Genomic DNA, 20,728 nt, shown 5'->3' with positions numbered 1-20,728 from the left:
GTTGCCTCTGTAACTTCTTTGAACATAAAAAATAAAACATGCTGAAATGCAAATGCTTTTTTATTCAAAAGAAGTGGCGTACTCCAAGGTCTCAATCTTGTCCTAACTGATTTGCAAAGTCTGAGTTTAGTGAAACAACTCTTAAGAACTATTCTGGCCTCTCAAACATTGATGACAAAGGCTAGGCTGAGCACCAAAATAGGAACATTGTAATGAACTAATCATTATAGTATATAATAGCGATCTCTCGGCCAAGGTTTAGAATCCATGTCATAGAAAAAAGTAAACATTTTAACATACCACGTAATATAGAAGGTGTGGCACAAATGGTATACACATATTTTACTCCTTTAATCAGCATGTACCTTATTATACAGAGCCTTCTAGTACCTGAAAAGGGTACTCTGTTAACCAAGAAGGTGAAAGACCTGTACACTGAAAACTATAAGACAGTGATGAAAGATATTGAAGAAGAAACAAATAAATGGAAAGATATTGCATGCTTATGGATTGGAAGAATTTATATTGTTAAAATGTTCGTACCACCCAAAGCACTGTACAGATTCAGTGCATTTGGAATTCAGTGTGTTCAATTCCATTGGAATTCAGTGCAATTCCAATGGCATTTTCCACAGAAATAGAACAAACAATTGTGAAGTTTGTGTGGAACCACAAAAGACCCAAAATAGCCAAAGCAATCTTGAGAAAGAATAAAGCTGCAGGCATTATGCTTCCTGATTTCAAATTATATTACAAAGCTATAGTAATCTAAAAAACAGTATGGCTTTGGCATAAAAACACACACACAGATCAATGGAATGGAATAAGGGGCTCCAAAATAAACCCACACATATGTATTCAATTAATTTACAACAAAGGAGCCAAGAATATACAATGGGGAAGGGACAGTCTTTTCAATAAATGGTGTTGGGAGAATTAGAGTGCTACATGCAAAAGAATGAAACTGGACCACTATCTTAGGCTATACACGAAAACTAACTCAAAATGAGATTAAAGACTTGAACCTAAGACCTGAAACCATAAAACTCCTAGAAGAAAACATAGATGGTAAGCTCCATAACACTGCTCTTCTTAATGATTTTTTTTTTAATTTAACGCTGAAAGCAAAGGCAACAAAAACAAAAATAATCAAATGGGATTACATCAAACTAAAAAACTTTTGTACAGCAAGGGAAACCATCAACAATATGAAAAGGCAAGCTACAGAATGGAGAAATAGTTGCAAATCATATAGCTGATAAGGGGTTAATATCTAAAATATATAAAGAACTCATACAACACAATAGAAAAAAAAAAACAGTTTAAAAAAGGACAGAGGAACTGAACATACATTTTTCCGCAAAAGACATTAAAGATCACCAACAGGTACATGAAAAAGTGCTCAACATCACTAATCATTAAGAAAGTACAAATCAAAATCACAATGAGATAATCACCTCACACTTGTCAGAATGTCATCAAAAAGACAAGAGATAACAAGTGTTGGTGAGGATGTGGGGAAAAGGAAACCCTTGTGCACTGTTGGTGGGAATGTAAATTCATGTAGTCCCAGGGAAAACAGTACAGAGAGGGAGAAGGAAGGAGAGGAGGAGAGGGAGAGAGAAGAGAGAGAAGGCATAGAGGCATATTCAGACAGGAAAAGCATATGCCTTGGAGCCAGGGACTTAAAAGAATGCCTGTATGGTGGTATGGGAGGGCAAAAAGGGGGCAGAGCATAGTGTAAGATGAAAGGGCAGACTATACAAGGAGCACATGTAAAATAGTTTTGTCTTTTTCTTTTAAGCAATAGAAAGTTACTGAGTTTTAAAGACAACAGTGGTGATATATCTGTGTCTTGGAAAGATGACTGTGGCTGCATTAAAACATAGGAATTAGAGGTGTCCAAGTGTGGAAATAGGTACACTCATTAGGAGGCTACAGCTTTAGTGAGAGATGATGGAAGCTTGGGACCAGTGAGGAAGAGGGAGATAATCAACATAATCCCTAGATTTGTGGAGTCCAGAACTTCAAGAGGATATCTTAGTAAACTGAGCTTTATAGAATTGTAGGGTAGGGTACTCCAGAATTACTCTCTTAAGGACTCATTTTTAAAAATAGAATAGATTGCAATAAATAGGAGTGAATGACCAGGCATATTTTCATATTAATATACCAGTTAGCATTATAATCTTCACTCCCACCATTATTGTTGCTTTTTAAAATGTATCCATTCAATTTGTCATAAAGAAATTAGGCTTAAGGAATTTATAACTTCAGTAACTTAAAATGCAATATATGTTGTTTTCCTGTATTACTTTTGTCTCAACAACAACTGATTTTGTTTTTGCCCCCTCAGTATTTGATTTTCATCAAGCAGCTGATGGTATCCAGGAACAACAGAGACAAGAACAAGCAGGAAAAAAGTATGTTTTTGTGTGTGTGTGTGTGTGTATGTGCAGTTTAAGCATATCTAGTCTTTTTTGTTTAAATTCTAGGCCAGAAGTTTAAGAAAAATAACTATTAGGATATCCTGTTTAGATTTCAGAGAAAATCAATAAGACTGTAAAAATAAAGGAAATAGCGTAAAAATTTCATTCTTTGTGTTGATCTGACCATAAGAACTGCATTTTTCTTTTCTAACTCAGAGCTTGTTTTGATTTATTTTTAAGTTTGGGTACCACAAAAAAGGGCATTGGCCCAGTTTATTCTTCCAAAGCTGCTCGGAGTGGACTCAGGATGTGTGATCTTGTTTCTGACTTCGATGGCTTCTCTGAGAGGTAACTACCCTGTATTTCAAAATGGAAAGAGCAAATGGATTTTTAGGATTTTTTAAACCCAATATGCAAATTGATAAAAATCAGTATTCTAGTTGAGTAGTGGGAGTTGGCTTTTTTGTTTCATTTGAAATATTAAAGTTATCTTTTATTACATTTGAATTGGTCCTTAATTTGAAATTAACTTCACGAAAACAACATGATGTTGATATCATATCAGTACCCCAAAAAGACAAAGCCAAAATTCTATTTAAGGATTGGAGTTTGGAATGTTTTACTGAGAAATAGAGATGTTTCCAGGGGGATGTGGCAGTGCTGTGGTGGGGTCACCACAGCCTAGGGTCCTCGGATTTTCAGCCCCAAAGACTCTGTTGTGTCCTCCCACCTGGAAATAATTAGGCTCTCAGGTACTGGTGAGCTATTGCGTATCAAGCTCACCTTGAAAAATAGAAATGCCCCATTGACACTTAATCTCTGTAGAAAAATCTCCATGGGAAACCTGATAATCATCCGAAAACTGTATGGTGACTCAGTAACGAGGTGTTAGTTGGTCACATCTAATAACAGATGGCATCAAAGATCGCTCGCTGTATCCATTTTCAGTCAGCAGTTTGTCTGTCTGCACTGTTGGGACACCTCCACTGAGAATATTGGAGACAAATTGCTAACGCCTGCCTCTGTCTCTCTTAAAAGCGTCATTTTAGACCGTCCCCTTTTGTCTTTCATGCAGTACAATATAGTTAATTCAGATTTAAGTCTTGTGGTTACAGATTTCAGTCATTTCCTGCTCCTCCCACCCCTCACACACATCACCTTAATTATATTGTTGATATCCCTATCAGTAAAAAATATTTTGAGTGTATCATTTATTCATACGACTGATCTTCTTTATTAGATTCTATTTCTCAGAGTGTAACTTCAGTTTGGGGATTGTTATTCAGACCACTTATCTCCGGAAACCATTTGAATCAAATGAAATTATTCAGAATATTTTTAAACAGAGCTGAGGTCTTGATTTATCTGTATTTTTCAGGTTCAAAGTTTTGGCTAACCAGTACAAATCTATATACCCCACTTTGGAAATAGACATTGAAGGTGAATTACAAAAACTCAAGGTAATGCTTTCTGACATTTATAATGTCCTTTTTAAAACTCGTTTGCCAAACAGGCATCTAGATCTTTCATTCATTCAGTCTTTGTATTAGGAGCTGAAAATATAAGATTGAAGAACATGTGGTTAATAAGTGCCACACAGATATGTTTAAAGTATTATAGGTAAGAAATGATGAAGTGAATTTGTATTTTTAAGTCTAAAAGCATATAGCCTAAAAGGACGTGGCATGTTTGAGTAACTTCACATGATGTAGCTTAAACAAAATATTGAGTGGGGAGCAGGGAGCAAGAATGAAGTACCTGAAAATAAAGTTAGACAAGTAGGGGCCAAATCATAGGTCTTATGCTGGTCTTATATGCAGTGATAGGGAGTTTAGCTATTGAATAATTTTTGAGCAGAAAAAAAGACCAGCTTTGTATTATATAAAAATCACTCATAGGAATTTGGGGGATAGATCAACAAAGGGACAAGTAAGAGATGATAACTTTTAAAACTAACCAGCCCATTTAAGACTGTTACCCCATAGGGTCAATTTCTTTAGCACTGTACTCTTAAGAGACAAGTAAGGTAATTGGCCAAAGATTAGGCCCACAGTTGGTGCCTGAGTTAGTCAGTAGTCAAGTTGCCTATCCTCTCCACCCTTCCATTCTTCCAAAATCTTTGGTGAGTTTCAAGCTGCTTCTCGTGTGTCTGATTGTCACTCTTAAATAAGTATGACATCAATTCCAGAACTGAATAGGAATTTACATACCTGATATGTCATTTTAGAATTGTTGCAGGCCTTAGGTCTAGCCACTCAACTGAATTTCTAAAAAAAAAATGACCTCCAAGGAACATTATAAATGTTAGGTATTTGGATTTCAGTGTATGGATTGTTGCTTGGAATAGACTGCCATTTTGTTTTCATTCTGTCATGCAACAAATATTTTAAATTTATTACTAGCAACTTGGAAATATTTACGTACTAAAGTGCAGGTATATCTTTTCAATTCTATTTTATACATGTTCCGAATGAAAGTAAAGTAGGTGAATAATAATGACCAGAATTAGGTAAGAAGATTCTTAATAGGTGATAAACAGTATTCCCCCCTTATCCTTGGTTTCACTTTTCATGGTTTCAGTTTCCCATGGTCAACTGCAAAACAACTCATAAGTTTTAAATTTGAGACTTTCTGAGTAGTGTGATGAAATCTCTTGCTGTTCTGCTCCATCCTGCCCAAGATGTCAGTCATCCCTTTGTCCAATGCATCCCACCCATTAGTCACTTAGCAGCCATTTCACTTATCAGATTGACTGTCATAGTATCGCAGTGCTTATAGTCAAGTGACCCTTATTTTACTTACTAACGGCCCCAAAGCACAAGAGTTGTGGTGCTAGCAACTTGGATACACCAAAGAGAAGTCATGCAGTGCTTCCTTTAAGTGAAAAGGTGAAAGTTCTCAACTTAATCAGGAAAGAGAAAAAATCATATGCTGAGTTGGTAAGGTCTACAGTAAGAATGAATCTTCTTCTATCCATGAAGTTATGAAGAAGGAAGAAGAAATTTGTGCTAGTTTTGCTGTTGAACCTCAAACTGCAAAAGTATAACAGTGCATGATAAGTGCTTAGGATGAAAAAGACCTTACATTTGTACAGTAAGATATTTTGAGGGAGAGAGAGGCCATATTTATATAACTTTTATTACAGTGTATTGTCATAATTGTTCTATTTTATTATTGGTTATTGTTGTTAATCTCTTACTGTGCCTAATTTATAAATTAAACATTATCATAGGTATGTATGTATAGGAAAAAACACAGTATGTGTACAGTTTGGTACTGTCTGCGGTTTCAGGCATCCCCTGGGGGTCTTGGAACATATCCCTCTAGGATAAGGGGGGTACTACTATATATTGAACCAAGACTTTAAGGAACAAAGGTTGTGATGAATGGTACGGTCATTTCAAGCATTAAGAAAAAGGACTAAAACAGGAAGAAGCATGAGATTGGCGACTAGAGCCAAGGGGGGAATTATATTTTCATCAATAGGTATAACATACTCAGGTGAGTTCATGAGTGGGTCTTGGAATTTCCATACTAGTCTGGCTAAATATTTAAACATGGTTGAAACTAGATTTTATTGTAGTTATACTATAAGCCTTGGGGAAACTCTTGTTTATATTATATTTTTAATTGAATTTCTAAAATTAAACAGTATTATTAATACTTTAAACGTGTTTTGAGAAAGTTTTATCATGTTTGTGTGTATGTTAGTATTTGATATTATCTACTAGTAATACTGCTAAGGTATTTTACTGTAATGGAATACAATGGGAAAAGAATATTAGTCAATATTAGTCAATTATTGATACTTGCATGCTTGGCAGTGTCACTTGTGGCCTTCACCACACTTTGAGAAAAACCTTGATGCAGTTTATGGTTATATGGACTATAAGTGCTGCTTTTTTAATACCTACAAAATATAAAAGCATAATGTAATATATTCAGATCTTATTTATTTTCCTGAAAGCTGGTTTATGAAGTATGAGTACTTGGCTATTCGGAAGATTGTCATCATTATTTGCAGTGAGGTTAAAATAGAACCTTTGAATTTCATTGTATCTCTACTTTTCTTGAAATAGTGTCTCTTTTCTGGTTCTGGAGAATCAGTATGAGAGACCAAAGCCAATCCTAATGTTGCAGTAGGGTGGGCACCGTCACCAATCCCTTTCTACTTTGCATTTGTCAGTTTTCACTGTCAAAGTCAGGTAATTTTTACTCGTATTGGTTTCATTGTAAATTTATTAGTATACGTTGAACTTGGTTATTGTCTTTGTATATAGAGTTATATGGAAAGGATTAAACCAATGGTGAAAGATGGAGTTTATTTCCTATATGAGGCTCTACATGGACCACCAAAGAAAATCTTGGTAGAAGGTGCAAATGCAGCACTACTAGATATTGATTTTGGTAAGTGAGATATGACTTATGGGGAGTTTAACTGAGTCCTAAATTGCTTAAGATATAAATAATTAATGTTAACATTAAAGGATTTTAAAATAAGGCTTTTCGCTTGTATATTCAGGAATGATGAAAGTTTGTCATCTTATACTAACCCCTTTTTTTAAAAAAGGAATATTTTGTGTTAAGTTCTGCAGTTCATTAGAAAAATGAAATCACTATTTGGGTCAGTGGGTTTGGGTTTTATAAACTGTGATTTTTTTGTTGTTGTTTGGTTTATGGTTCAATTCCAGACCTCATTTCCTTGGAACTGTAAGATGATTAGATGAATCCTTTGAAAGGACCTTTAATTCAGCCTTTTTAAAAATATCAAAAGCTATTATACATTGTTATTAAACATGCACATTCTAAGATCTATGGAAGTCTGTTTAATGAACTCCCTGGACATGAGATTCTGAGTGGATTTAGAGCATTTCCTCCATCTTCAAAAAGTTAATGCTATCTTCTTCAGACTGCTGCCTTTCTTGGCCTAATTTGTTGGCCTTTTCATCTAAACATGATCTTTCAGGATAAATCTGATTTATCAGATTTCTCAGCTCTTACTGACATTACATTGGCTTTTGACTCCAAGTAAGCCAATTAAAGAGTATTTCTGTATAGTAGATATGTATTTTTGATACCGTAATATGCCTATCCAATCTGGAAAGAAAGCAGTGTCTAATTAGCATAGTGAATAGTTTAAGTATGAAGAGGATCTTGGGGCCAGGGTTTGGGGAGGGGGGGAAGTACACCACTCTTTGCTTACTCTTGTCGTTTCTGGGGTCAATCCCTGAAGACAGATCAAAAGGTCAGAAAATGCTGAATACCACAAAATTCTTATTGTACTGTTGTCACTCCAGGTTGCTGGTGCACCTTAAATATTTGTATCAGGGGAATAAAATAAATTTGCTTTAAACTAACAGGAGAGTGTTAAAATATATATAAGTCTACATAGTAGAATAACACCAGAGTTTTGGCATTAAATTATTTAGCAGTCATTTAGGTGAGTGCCTACCAGACAGAGCTGAGTAATTGCATGTACTCAAGGAGCCTCTCTAGTATAAGCACTACAGCTGTAGCTTAACCACCTATGTTTTTATCTCTCTACAGACAAAAGGAATCAGGAATAAAACATCAAGGCTTTGAAAGGGCGGTTACAGTTATATTCATAAGTCTGTCAAATACCTAGAATATACTCAAATGCAGAATTTTTAAAATAATGTCTGTCATTTGTGTATATTTTACTATTTGTTTCTATTTTTAGGAACTTACCCTTTTGTAACCTCTTCGAACTGTACAGTTGGAGGTGTTTGTACTGGCTTGGGTATGCCCCCTCAAAATGTTGGAGAAGTGTATGGAGTTGTGAAAGCTTATACAACTAGAGTTGGTATTGGTGCCTTTCCTACAGAGCAAGACAATGTGAGCCTATCTCTCAGTAAATCTAATTTAGAAGTTTTAAAATAAAAAATCATGCTTTTTTTTTCCTTAATGAATTATTGTCTTCTGTGCATTTCACTTAATTTGCAAGAGTAATCAGAGCAACATTAAAGAAAATCACATACACCTTTATTGTTAGTGGCAGCAGATTGGCAACAAAAGGGGAGGGATTAGTGGGTACTTAAAGGTAATTGTAATTGCAAGGCTAAGTGACAGGTGGGTTTATGAAGGGGATTAAGATGGTAGAGGAGAAAGAAGCTAAAAATAACAACTATCTTTCACCAAGAGCTTATTAGGAGTCAAGATTGAGGAAAATGATCTCCAGACATTGTCTAATCATAGCCGACACTTACTTGGTGGTGACTTCGGGCCAGGCACTGTTTAATTGCTGTAAACTTAGAAGCTCTTTGGATCCTCACAACAACTCTGGGAGCTGGGTGCTATTACCATCCCCATTCTACACATGGGGAAACTGAGGCATGGAGAGCTGAAGTAACTTGCCCAAGGCCACACAGATAGACAAGGCTGGAATTCAAACCTGACAGAGCAACATATTAATTGTAATTATGTCAGAATACGTGAGGTAATGAAATGATGGCTTTAATCAGAAAGGTGTAAATTAAGGAACAGATATATCATAGATGGGAAAATTAGGTTGTAGGGAGTGGCTGTAGCTTAGAACTTTGAGCATTGTTTTCAACCTCAATTCTCTTCAAAAGGACATTGTGGTAGCAACTACTAGATGAGAGTTTGCCTTATGGTTTTCAGGAAAATCATCAAACTAAAGTTCTTAGAACAAATTGACCTAACTTATCTATTTTAATAAATACTTACTAACAACTTAGTTTTTAATATGCAGCATTTAATGTAACATAACATAAAAAATGTTCTTGGTTTTAAAATAGTGGTAAAAAGTGAAGCCAAAAGTGGATCTATCTCAAATAATGCCTCCCTCACATAAAATCTATCATCTCTATGGAATTCTATCTTCAACTTACTTATTTTCTGAAAGATGTTTATCTCTAAGAAACTTTGACTTGTTATATGATCTTAAGTATAATTCTACTAGATTTAGAGCATTGGTATTCTAGTCCTAAGGTTTTATTTTCTGTTCCTTAGGAAATTGGAGAATTATTACAAACAAGGGGTAGAGAGTTTGGTGTAACTACTGGAAGGAAAAGACGGTGTGGCTGGTTGGACCTTGTTTTGCTCAAATATGCTCATATGATTAATGGATTTACTGCGTGAGTATTCTTAGAAACATTTATTTCATAAATGACAATTCATGACCACAGGTTAAGTTTTGTGGAGTGCAAACTAGAGGTAGTGCACTAATAGAAAAATTTCACTCTTTAGACTCCAAATGAAATTGCAGTTCAGGGTAGAAGTGGACCAAGATAGGGTACATAAGGAGAGGGACCCCAGGTTTTTTTCCTAGACATCCAAGGTTGGGAGAAAAGAATCGTGATACTCTTACATGCGTATAAGTATAGAAGGAAGTAAGACAGGCAGGTAGAAAGGTAGGTAGATAGATAGATGGAGCAACATAGAGTATGTATACAGAGGGGAGGCAGTATAACAGTGGTTTAGTGGATGAGCTTGAGAGACGTCTGACTTCTGGATTCAAATCTCAGATCCATGCATTATGTTGTGTGACTTTGGGCAAGTTGATCTTTCTGTGCCTTTTTCATCATCTTTAAAATCTAGATAATAGTACTATCTACTTCAAAAGGGTATTTTGAAAACTAGATGAGAGCATATAGCATGCTGCATGGCACACTAAAAATGCTCCGTAAAAGTTGTTATTAACACATACACATAAGTAAATGTAAAAATGTATTCATGTTTGTATTAATTATGCTTAATTTCTAGCAAATAACAGAATAAAGGATAAAAAAGTAATCTGTGGACAAGAATCTCAAACCTAGTGTTTTATCTAATTTCTATAGATTTTCCTGTAAAACTCTGTTTTTCAGTCAGTTTATTGGGAGATTTTGATGTATCATGAAGAGGTCCTTGATGTGGTTTCCTCACTCTCCTTTGACAATTTCTGACCAGAAGGGTGGAATTGATGGTAAGGAGAGTGAAGAAATGAGGATTGATAGCATATGTGTAAATGTACATGTATCTTGTCATCCATGTGGAATAGTCAGTTTTGCTGTGTCCCACAGCCATAGGATGCATCCTTTACTCCAGGCAGCCCTCTATGGATATGTGTTGGTTGATCCTGAGAAACTAAGCAAGAGGATGTGGCTCTATCAAAGAGTGAAAATCTACTATAATTATTAGAGAAGTAACCCACTAGTAGATCAGTTAAGTCATTGTTTTTATTATGAGGAAAAATTACATCAGTATATTGCCCTGTAGTGTTTTATGTGTGGCATGCTTTAAAATATAATCCTAACCAGTTTTCAGAATTGCTTTGGAACTGTTAGCTTTGTATGAATTTTTCTTTACTCCCTTATCAAGTTAGTTGTTAGGGCCTTTAAGAATTTGCTATTTTAACGTCACCTTTTCTTCCAAAATTAGGTTGGCACTTACCAAATTGGATATTTTGGACATGTTTACGGAAATCAAAGTTGGAGTTGCATACAAGTTAGATGGTGAAATTATACCTCATTTCCCAGGTACTCTTTTTTTCAGGCTGTGTATAAAGAGTATTATTAGGTGTATGTATTAGAGCAATTCATAAAGCTCTTCTGTATAATTTATGATATATAGCCACAGACTTGATATGCCCTTTGTGAATAGTGCAAGTACATTCACTTACTAGCATTTGTTTCCTAGCTGCTATGCATTTGGGTGCTGGGTCGCAGCAAGCATGTGCTCAAAATAGGAAAGAAGAGACATGGTACCACTGAGCCCGGTTATGCTGCTCCTGAATCTTATCGTCCCTATTTTGAAAGTAACCTCTCTGTAGGCATTCCTCCCTTCCTTGAGAAATGTGAGACAGGAGAAAAGAGCCCTGCTTGTCAGGGTAAGCAGCCTCTTAATACATTAACCCACTATGTCCTTCAAGCCACAGGAATGATTTTTTTCTAACTTCTATTCTGTGTCTAAAGTGGATGGATGTAGGGAGATTTCCTACTTGAGGCAATGTGTTTTTTCAGGCGTATCTTTAGTTGTATGATTTCTTCAATTACTCAGGAAGTTCCAAAAATGTTTCCAGCTTCCAGAAATAGAAACTGTTAAATTGTTTAGTCATCCTATAAGACTAGAAATATGTCAAATGAAGGAATATTGACTAGCTTAATGGAACTTGGTAGGCTGGTAGGTTTTGTGACCAGTCCTTGGGAATTGAGGAGAGCTGCAAGTTCTTAGAAACATGTTTAAAGTCATTATTTGTTAGCTAACATCTGGGCCATCTCCAGTTTGGTTTCTGTTGACCGTTCTTTTCCTTGATTGTGGATCACTGTTTCTGTGTCTAATGCCTTTTGGTTGAATATTGGACATTGTGGATAATATGTTGTAGAGACTTGGATTCAGTTGTCTTACTCTGAAGAGTATTGGTTCTTGTTTTAGGGGACAGCTGAATTACTGGCTGATCATCTTGAACCTTGTATAGCTTGGTTTTATGCTTTGTTAGTATAGTTATGTGGAGAGCCCAAGGTGTTTCCCAAATCTCTCTAACCTAGTGTGATACAGTCTCCAAATTGTCTCCTCTGTGGATCTTGGCAGAGCTTGGTTTTAGGCTTTGTTGGGGTGTTGAGGGGGGAGTCTGTAGTAGATTTCAATCTAAAGTATGGTTTTTACTTTTAATGAACAGCCTTTCTGTTGTCTCAGCTGGATGCCAGGAGAGTTAACAAGGTATAAAGAGATCTCTCCAATCTGGCAGTGCTGGAGATCCAGTGTACCCTGTTCCTTCCCTTTTACCAGCACTGCTTGACCTCTAGAATCTTTGTCCCACTCAACTATGTGACAACTGCTATCTGGTAAGCCTCCCACAGTCCCATTCTTTGCATGTATGGTTGAACTTTAGCCACGGGACTTTCACACAGACTTCTGGGGGAGGTACCCTCTCTGTCTGTATAGCTCCCACCTGTCTGACGCTTAACCTTGATGATTCTAGCTACTTCAGCTTCCCTGAAATCTGATGTCTGCCTTCTCATGTCAGTGGGACCACCGTTCTCTACTGAATCCAGGGTCCTGACTTTCATTGATCAGGAAATTGTCCCTAGGCAGAGAGTTAAGTAGTTTCGGGAATTGCTTACGAGTTTTCTTTCTCTCAGAAACCACAGTTTGTGCTGCTTATTGACCACTGCCTGGAAAGAGTTGTCGTATATTTTGTCCAGTTTTACAGTTATTTATGCTGGAAAAGTTAGTCTAGAACCATGTACTCCATCATGGCTGGAAGGAGAAGCCCCACTGAGTCTCTTGATTCCTTCTTCTATCATCTGTCACAAACAGTTCTGACTTAGTGTGGTTCATCACTTTCTCTAAGCGTCTAAGAACATTCCTAGTAGTATGTTTTCATCACGTTTGTATCATGGATCATAGGAGAGAACTCCCATATCAATGTATTCTCTTACTAAACTTTTTATTCCACCACTCGCAGGACCCCTTGATCCAGTACCTTTAGGATCCAGTTCCGTACATACTTCTTTGGCTCCTACTGGTAAATGTTGGCTCAGTCCTACAGATCCTTCAGAATGTAGCCCCTCTCCTCCTTTAGCAGGCCCCGCGCATCCTTGGCCAACTTATGTTGTACCTTGACCCTAGATATTGTTTGCTGGTCAGGAGGGGAGATAGAGGTAGGCCCTGACAGGGCCACAGGCTGCCTTGCAAGGCAGAGGCTTCTGCATCATCCTCAAGCAAAGGGAAGCCTTAGTCTTTAACAGTAAGTAGTAGGCCATTCTGCAGGCCATCAGCGAATCTAGGGATTCAACCCAGATGTCTCATCCAGAGTCTCAGGGTCCCACTTTTTTCTCAAACAGGATCTGGCCTTGTCATAGCAGATTTGCTGGATTTGAGAATTCACCTTTCTCTGGAGCTCTGCCATCTGTATGATTGAGTCCTAAGCCTGATCCTCAGCTTTTCCTGCTCTCTGCTATAGGAGATGAGATTCTCTCTAGGTGTTTTCATTAATCTTTCATTGTCTTTCTCCAGTTCATGCATGGCATTCATCTAGAGCCGTTCAATTCCGTTGTTCCATTGTGCTCATTTCTCAATGCTTCAGGTATTGCGAGTGCTTTACTTCCTACCGTGGCATCCCAGTTCACCTCCCATGAAAGTTTTAACAGTTGCTCTACTATAACATGCCAGAGATTATCCATACTCTGTCTACCACTAGTGATCCTCCTCATTGCCAGCCAGCTAGCCAATGATCCAGCTTCAAGATCCCATTTTAGAGCCTTCTTCCTTATACCACTCCTGGCACCAACTGTCTTACTTTTGGTTCCCTGGGAAACAGACTCTCTGATATAGAGATGTACATGGAGGTAGTTTGTTTGCAAGTGCTCTGAGCAACAACATCTGTAAGGGAGTGAGAGAAGAAGCGGGATTAGGCAGAGGGAGAAGTTGAACTGCAGAGAAGTTCCATGAAAAGCCCTTAGCTGATCCCATAGGGGAGCTCTGGGGCTAGAATAGTTTTTCAGAGTAGTCCCAAATTAAGGTAAGTAGTCAGGTCCTTTGTATCCCCACATTGACAGGTCATTGGATATGGGCTGCTCCAGGGAGACAGCTGGGGAGATTCTGAGCTGTGAGTTCTCAGCAGGCAGTACTCCCATAGCTGGAGAATGAGTGTCTGAATCCTGAAGAGGGAAATCTGGACAGTGTACCATAGCATCCACCATACTGTCTCTAGTCAAAGAAACTGTTCTTGTTTTAGCACCCTCTCACCAGAGAAATACAGAGAAACTGGTTAGGTGAGATAATGAAGAAAATTTCCGGCAAAGCCTTTGTATACATTCACAAAAACAATAGATTTCCCAGGTGAGAGCAAATATGCAAACCTTCTTTCTGTGAGATTTCTGCCATTATACAGATCCACAATCCCTAATCCATAGTGTGGAAATCTAAAAAGCTCTAAAAATTGAAAGTTGTGAATTTGGCACCAGAACTATTTGATGGCAAAACCTGACTTGAACTGATGTTATTAGAACTAATAATCTACCCACTTAGAGTGAATAATCCTGTTGCTGCAGAAATATGTTTGATTATAAAATACTAGATGGTGCACTGTTTTACCTTTCTAAATTCTGAAAAATTCTAAATTCCAGAACGTATCTGGCTCTAAGTATAAGAGATTGTGAACCTATGATATATCAAAAAGTTGTTTGACAATAGGCGGTGTACACCATGGACAAATATACTTATTCCTTTAACTTTCAGCAAACCAAGAAGTCTTAAATAAAGTTGAAGTTCAATATAAGACTCTCCCAGGATGGAACACAGACATATCAAATGCAAGGACTTTTAAAGAACTACCTATTAATGCACAAAATTATGTTCGATTTATTGAAGATGAGCTTCAAATTCCAGGTAAATATAAATATTTTATGAAGAACTATCTTTTTCTACTTTTAACTTAACCGTCTACTTTTGAAATAGGATAAAAAACAGATTATTACTTTGTAGAGTGCTCATGATTTGCACAAATGCCCTGGAAAATATAAAATAATTTTATTCCCTAGAGTAAGTATAATCATCTTTCTCTAATCCTTCATATGCCTGAAGATAATAGATTACCTCTCGCCCTTTTTGACCCTGCTTTTAATTCTCTGTCTGTTTTTTACCCTCTGACATTGATTCTTATTCCTTTCTCCCTCTTAATAACAAATCCTTTGTGTCTTTACCACCACCAAAAATGGTTTGTGGTTTTTTTCATTTGGGGTTAAGCTACCCTTGAGAGTTGGGGGAGTTTCTTGACTAGATATTAGGAAATAATAGGTACAGAAAATAGGAAATCCAAGATTTCAGAGACAAAAAGTGAAGTGAGTGGGAAGTATCCTCTGTATAAAATCTGTTATGCACTTAATCTGATTTTGTATTGTTCGTTATATTTGTGGTTCATCTCCAAACATGAATCTTGTTTTTCCATATTGCTAGCTGTGTTTCCCAGCTTGAGATCAAATCTTGTAAGCATGTTTGCTCACTGCACTTAGTCAACATCTTTTGAAATATAAACAATGAATTTAACAATGACATCTGTAAAATGCCATAAAGGTTTACCCATGTGGTGCAGACAATTAGAGATTCCCCTAGACTGGTACAGTAGCCAAGTTCTCAGGCTGTGCAAGTTAAAACAGTATTCTTTTCCAGATATTTCTACTTTTTGTGAGATATGAAAGTTAGAGTGGTACTTCAGTGTCCTCTTAGTATCATCCATTTATCAAAGATGCTTATCTTTTCTAGTTAATTAGGAACTTGATTAAAGGTTCTTTAATCAAGTTAGGTCTCTGATTAAAGAACCTTTAGGTTCTTTAGGTCTCTGCTGGTTTGGGCCAGTATTTTACTATACTAATCATTAGGAATTGAATAGTTGTAAATATTGTGCAATGAAAACAGGAAATGGTAAGGCAAACTACCCTGTGCTGAATGTTGACTGCACATTCTGTTTAGAAATTGGCATAATCTGCTAATAGAGAAAAAAAGATAGCAAAAGACACAGTGGGGAAAAGTTAAATGGTGACATTGAGAAAAGTGTGGGATCTGTTAATCTCAAAGGTTGAACACTGTAAATGAATTAATACTATTCTTATACCATTTTTTTTTCCTCTCCCAGTTAAATGGATTGGTGTGGGTAAATCCAGAGAGTCTATGATTCAACTCTTTTAAGGATTTCCAGTGATGCAAGAAACACTCCTTGAGAGGGGGGGAAAGGACTTTCTTAAATATTTCATTTATGATCTACAAATTTCAAGAATAAAGACATTGAAGTGAGTTTTAAGCCCTACAGTTGTTTCCAGTCTTTTCAGATGGATGGCTGGTGTGGAGATACACTTTGGCATTTTCCAGTGTCAGCGTCCTTGGCTGGCATAATTGCCGAATCATCTGTTGCTCCTGCTGCTCATGGTGCCACATTTTCTTTCAATGTTTAGTAATAATATGATCAATGTTGTTTGAAATCTAACAGAATTACCTTCAATGTAGTTTTTCTTCATTATTGTTATTGTGTGTTCATAGGTTTTACCTCTATTGAATGGTAAGAACAATTAATGCAGTTTTGCACAAATATTTTTACATTCTGATCATTCAGTTCTGTCATTGTAATCTTCGTTGTTCGAAAAAAATAAGAGAGGAGTCCTGTAAACGTTTGTAATGCTATAAATTATGTTTAAGTTGTGAACTGTTTATTTTCTGCTGAGACCATTGCAAATTTGAGCTTTGGTGGTGGGAGGGGGTTATATTCATGGGTCCTTTAATTTGTACAGAACACAAAACTTATTTCTCTCTGTAAATTATTTAACACATTGAACATTTAGTTAAATGTTCAAAGAGAAAAAGTGTTCCCTAAAACAGCAATTGTAATGTTAAAAAAAAAAAATTAGTCATTAAAGGATCTGTTGTGATATTTGGTGGATATTTTTCTTTAATTTCAGACAATTCTGAAATGTATAGCGTTCTTTTTTTATCTTACCATTATTTATAAGTCAAGTGGATTGTATTTCAACATCGTGCCTGCCAATATGCCTACAAAGTCATCTATAAGTGTCCAAATGAACCCAAATTTTTGGTCATAATGTTGATCATGCCTTTATTTCTTCTTGAAAAAAAAAAAAAAGAGGTGTTATTTTGACTATTTGGCTTAACATATTGTGTTGTAGATTATCCTTCAATGAACTATTTTAAATGTTTAAATTAGGTGCCACTTAAATTTATTTTATTATACCATCAATAGCTGATTAAAAAGAACCAACTATTTCTAGTATGTTTTGTGTATTGTATTTTTGTTCTGATAAAAGAAGTAATAGTAATATGACTAGTATATGTAAGAAAGAGTTTTATCTTTATAGTCTGTGGAGGTAAGGTGAGGAGAGATCAAAAACAGAATCTTTGAAAGGATCTAAATGTCTTTTATCTTCACTAGATATATTTTTATTAATAATTAGTTTTTAAAGTCCATTATCTTGGCTATAAGCATTGCATTATTGACACACATTTTTAATAATGGTCCAGAAGCAAATGTAAAGAACCCTCTCTTCAAGTCAGGAGTGGTCTTATTTTTGTACCAAAAGAGTATAACCTTCCTATTGATGTTGATACACATTTACATATTTTTGATCATTTTGAGTGATTCTCCTGTTTCTCTTTAAAAGTGAGCTGTTTGCTGATTAAACTGGTTGAGAGGATCTGTTCTTCAGAAACAGTTCAGTCTTTAAAATCATAGACAACTGTATTAAAATAATCTTTGTTGAGCAAGTGTATATGCCAGGTGTTAAGTATGTGGGTGACAAGTACACAGTCTTTCTAAAGTTATTGTAGTGAGGACAGCATGCTGAACACACATATGCCAGGATGGAAAAGAACCAGAGTGCTGTGCAGGAGAACCTAACCTAAATTTGGAAAAGGTCAGAGAAGGCCTTCAGTAGAAACAGCATTTAAACAGACCAAAAGGATAAGTGGCCGAAGTACAAAGTAGTCCATATGCAAAGACTCAGAGGCTGGAAATAATTTGGAAAGTTTGAGCAACTGAACAAAATAAGTGAGGGGCTGGTGAGGCTGCTGAGGCTAATGAGGTTGGCAAGAAAAACTGGGAGGAAGGTGATGCCAAACAACCAAACCATGTTTTGTATGAAAGAAGAGGACTATAGGCCAAAATGTATACATATGCTTCAGGAGGCATCATGAGAGCACGGAACAACCACTGAAAACAAAATTCTGAATCGTGAAACTTCGTAGAAGGGAAATGAATGACAGAACAAGATATTTCAGTGGGGAGAGGACCTATTTAGTATATATGTTTTATATGTTAATTGATTAATATAGTTGAATGAAGATGTCAGTCCTTCACAAATGAGTATATGAATTTAATGCCATTCCAGTTGGAATTGCCGTGGTGGTCTTTGTAACTGGACAAAATTATACTGAAGCTTAGGTGAAAAAACGAATGTGCAAGAATTCCTAAGATATTTTTGAGAAAGGAATGTGTTGAGAAAGGAGGTCTTTACTCACTGGATATTAAAACAGTATAAAGCTACTATAATCAGAGTATGTGATACTGTCATGGGAAAGAACAGATACATAAGGGAAGTGGACTAGGCATTCCAGAAATAGATGCAACATATATGGGAACTTAATATAGGCATTTCATTTCACTGGGAAAAGAATACATTAAAAAGAGTGAGAGCAACACAATCTCAACATAAAATAGAAATTTATAATAGAATAAAAATCTAACTTATAAAAGTTTTAAGTAATGAAAGTAATATAGGAAAATATATAATCTTAGAGCCTTCTAAAGAAAAATAAGAAACTTGGAAACCCTAAAGAAAAATGTACAGATCTGACCAAATTAAAAGTTTTAAAAATACTATGAACAAAATTTAAAAAAAAAACCAAAAAATGAAAAAACAGAAGTAAAACTTGGGGAAAAAATATTTCATCACATATCCTTAAAACACAAAGAGCTGCCTCAAATAAGAACATGACAACTAATAGATAAGCAAAGCTTTCATTTGGGAGGCTTCTGGTCTTAAGCTCTGTGAAAATGTTTCTTTGATAATTCCCTCTACTCTTAATTTTTTGTTGTTGTTGTTGTTCTGTCTCTAGAATGCTTACTAGTTAGATGATGGACCTGATTTGTTATTCTATGTCTTTTTTTTTTTAAGTCATTTTATTTTCTTTTCCATTCTCTATAGAATATTTCAGAATTTTTTCTAAATCCTCTCAAATTTTTAATTTTTAGCAATCATTCTTAATTTCTAAGAGCTTTGGAAAGATTGCTTTTTCATGTTTATGGATTTAATTATTTTGACCCATCTCTTGTCAAATGATAAAGCAATTTTTTTTAGCTAGTTTTAGGTTCTTTTCTGTTCCCTGAATTCCCTTTCCTCTGGGATAATTTCTTCTGTTTGTTTTGTTTATTTTGGTCTTTGTCTTTCATGTTGCAATATTTTTTCAACTCTCTGGTGATCCTTGGTTGGCTGTTCACAACTAAGACTAAGACAGTGGAGATGTATGTATATATACATGTGTATATATATGTAACTGTGTTCTTGGGGGGAGTTTATTAACTGGTAGACTTCACTTTGGGGTGTTGAGTAAAGAACCAACTACTGTGCTGGGGGGTTCCTAGGGAATAGAATGTAGGATTCTTTCCTTTGGGATCATTTCATTTCTTAGAGAAGAACCTCTAGCATTTTGCCTAGGGAGTTGATGCCTAGTTGTCAGGCTTTCTTCTTGTCAGGATAGGGATGTTAACTCCTGTATCGAGACTTTCAATTAATCTTTCTTTTTACCAGCCCCACATCTCACTACAGCCCTGTGTCATATCTGGGGTTCTGCATCCAAAGCACCTTCCAGGTCTGTGATGCCAGTAATCTTCCTCCTTAGCTACATCCTCAGATGCTGCTGCTGCTTTTTTTTTCCCAACAGTGATGCAGTTATTGGGCGGAGGCAATTACATTCTTACCTGGTCCCACATAAAACCACTGGACTAAATGTGAGATGGTTTGCCAACACCAGCAACAAGACTGGTAGTGGGGCATTAAGAACAGGTGACAAGTCTTCTTAAGGCTGATCTTGATTCCCTGCCCTAGGCTGACCAACTTAATCTGAAAAGAATTTGCAACATGTAAATATTTCAGGATTGTAGCCATCTGGATATACACTTACAAGTAGTTCTGTTACCATTATTTCAGTCTAAAAGAGTCACTTAAGAATGCCAAATGTTATTTTGTTCAAATGCCATGGTTACTTTAGTCTAAAATCCTTTCTTTCAAAGCCACCTCTCTTCACAACAGTAATTCTCTGGCAGTGAATTAAGTGGTCTAGGATCCGATGAAACTGTGGCTAATCTCTGGTCCCAATCTGGAATGTAAAACAAATTAATGATTTATTTTAAGACTACTTAATTTTAACACACTGTCCTTTCAACAACAGTTGTGTGCAATAAAATAATTTACAGGATTTAAGACAAAGGAATATATTTAAAAGTTGTGGGAAAAAAGGACTTAGAAGGTTATTTCTGTGGTTCAATCTCTGATTAAGAAGCATATTATTGGATTATTTCAAAATGTAAATAAAATGAAATAAATTATATAAATTTGCATTCTTACATTCTAATTCTAGACAACCCCCCCAACCCTTTAAGCCCTACATTATAAACAGGCCACTTTGTATCATCTTTGTATCAAACTGCTGTTGTTACATCCCTAAATTCATACCCAATGGAGTTCCCTCATGTCTTATAACTCCTTGTCTACAATCACCAACAGTTCTGCTTATCTAAAGGTAAGGGTTCAAGGAGCTTGTGTTGAATACTG

The 20,728-nt window shown here is 36.1% G+C and overlaps 2 protein-coding genes across 2 annotated transcripts in view; one reads left to right on the top strand and one right to left on the bottom strand.

Annotated features, from left to right (window-relative positions):
• Nucleotides 1-17,172, top strand: part of ADSS2 (adenylosuccinate synthase 2) — a 38,866-nt gene extending 21,694 nt beyond the window's left edge. The window contains exons 5-13 of the mRNA XM_036867353.1: nucleotides 2,357-2,423; nucleotides 2,670-2,777; nucleotides 3,808-3,889; nucleotides 6,710-6,836; nucleotides 8,131-8,285; nucleotides 9,423-9,547; nucleotides 10,833-10,930; nucleotides 14,634-14,783; nucleotides 16,027-17,172. Coding sequence (XP_036723248.1) covers nucleotides 2,357-2,423; nucleotides 2,670-2,777; nucleotides 3,808-3,889; nucleotides 6,710-6,836; nucleotides 8,131-8,285; nucleotides 9,423-9,547; nucleotides 10,833-10,930; nucleotides 14,634-14,783; nucleotides 16,027-16,079 — 965 coding nt within the window. The 3' untranslated portion in view covers nucleotides 16,080-17,172. The remainder of the gene's footprint in view (nucleotides 1-2,356; nucleotides 2,424-2,669; nucleotides 2,778-3,807; nucleotides 3,890-6,709; nucleotides 6,837-8,130; nucleotides 8,286-9,422; nucleotides 9,548-10,832; nucleotides 10,931-14,633; nucleotides 14,784-16,026) is intronic.
• A 2,965-nt stretch (nucleotides 17,173-20,137) lies between these two features.
• The window catches only part of C1H1orf100 (chromosome 1 C1orf100 homolog), a 40,959-nt gene continuing 40,368 nt past the window's right edge, over nucleotides 20,138-20,728 (bottom strand). Inside the window, exon 5 of the mRNA XM_036824750.1 lies at nucleotides 20,138-20,273. Within this exon, the coding sequence (XP_036680645.1) occupies nucleotides 20,182-20,273 (92 nt within the window). The 3' untranslated portion in view covers nucleotides 20,138-20,181. The remainder of the gene's footprint in view (nucleotides 20,274-20,728) is intronic.

The sequence above is a fragment of the Balaenoptera musculus genome, chromosome 1 (genome assembly GCF_009873245.2).
Source record: "Balaenoptera musculus isolate JJ_BM4_2016_0621 chromosome 1, mBalMus1.pri.v3, whole genome shotgun sequence".
Taxonomy (NCBI): Eukaryota; Metazoa; Chordata; class Mammalia; order Artiodactyla; family Balaenopteridae; genus Balaenoptera; species Balaenoptera musculus.
The sequence above is the reverse complement of the archived record's forward strand: the minus strand, read 5'-3'. Positions and strand labels throughout refer to the sequence as shown.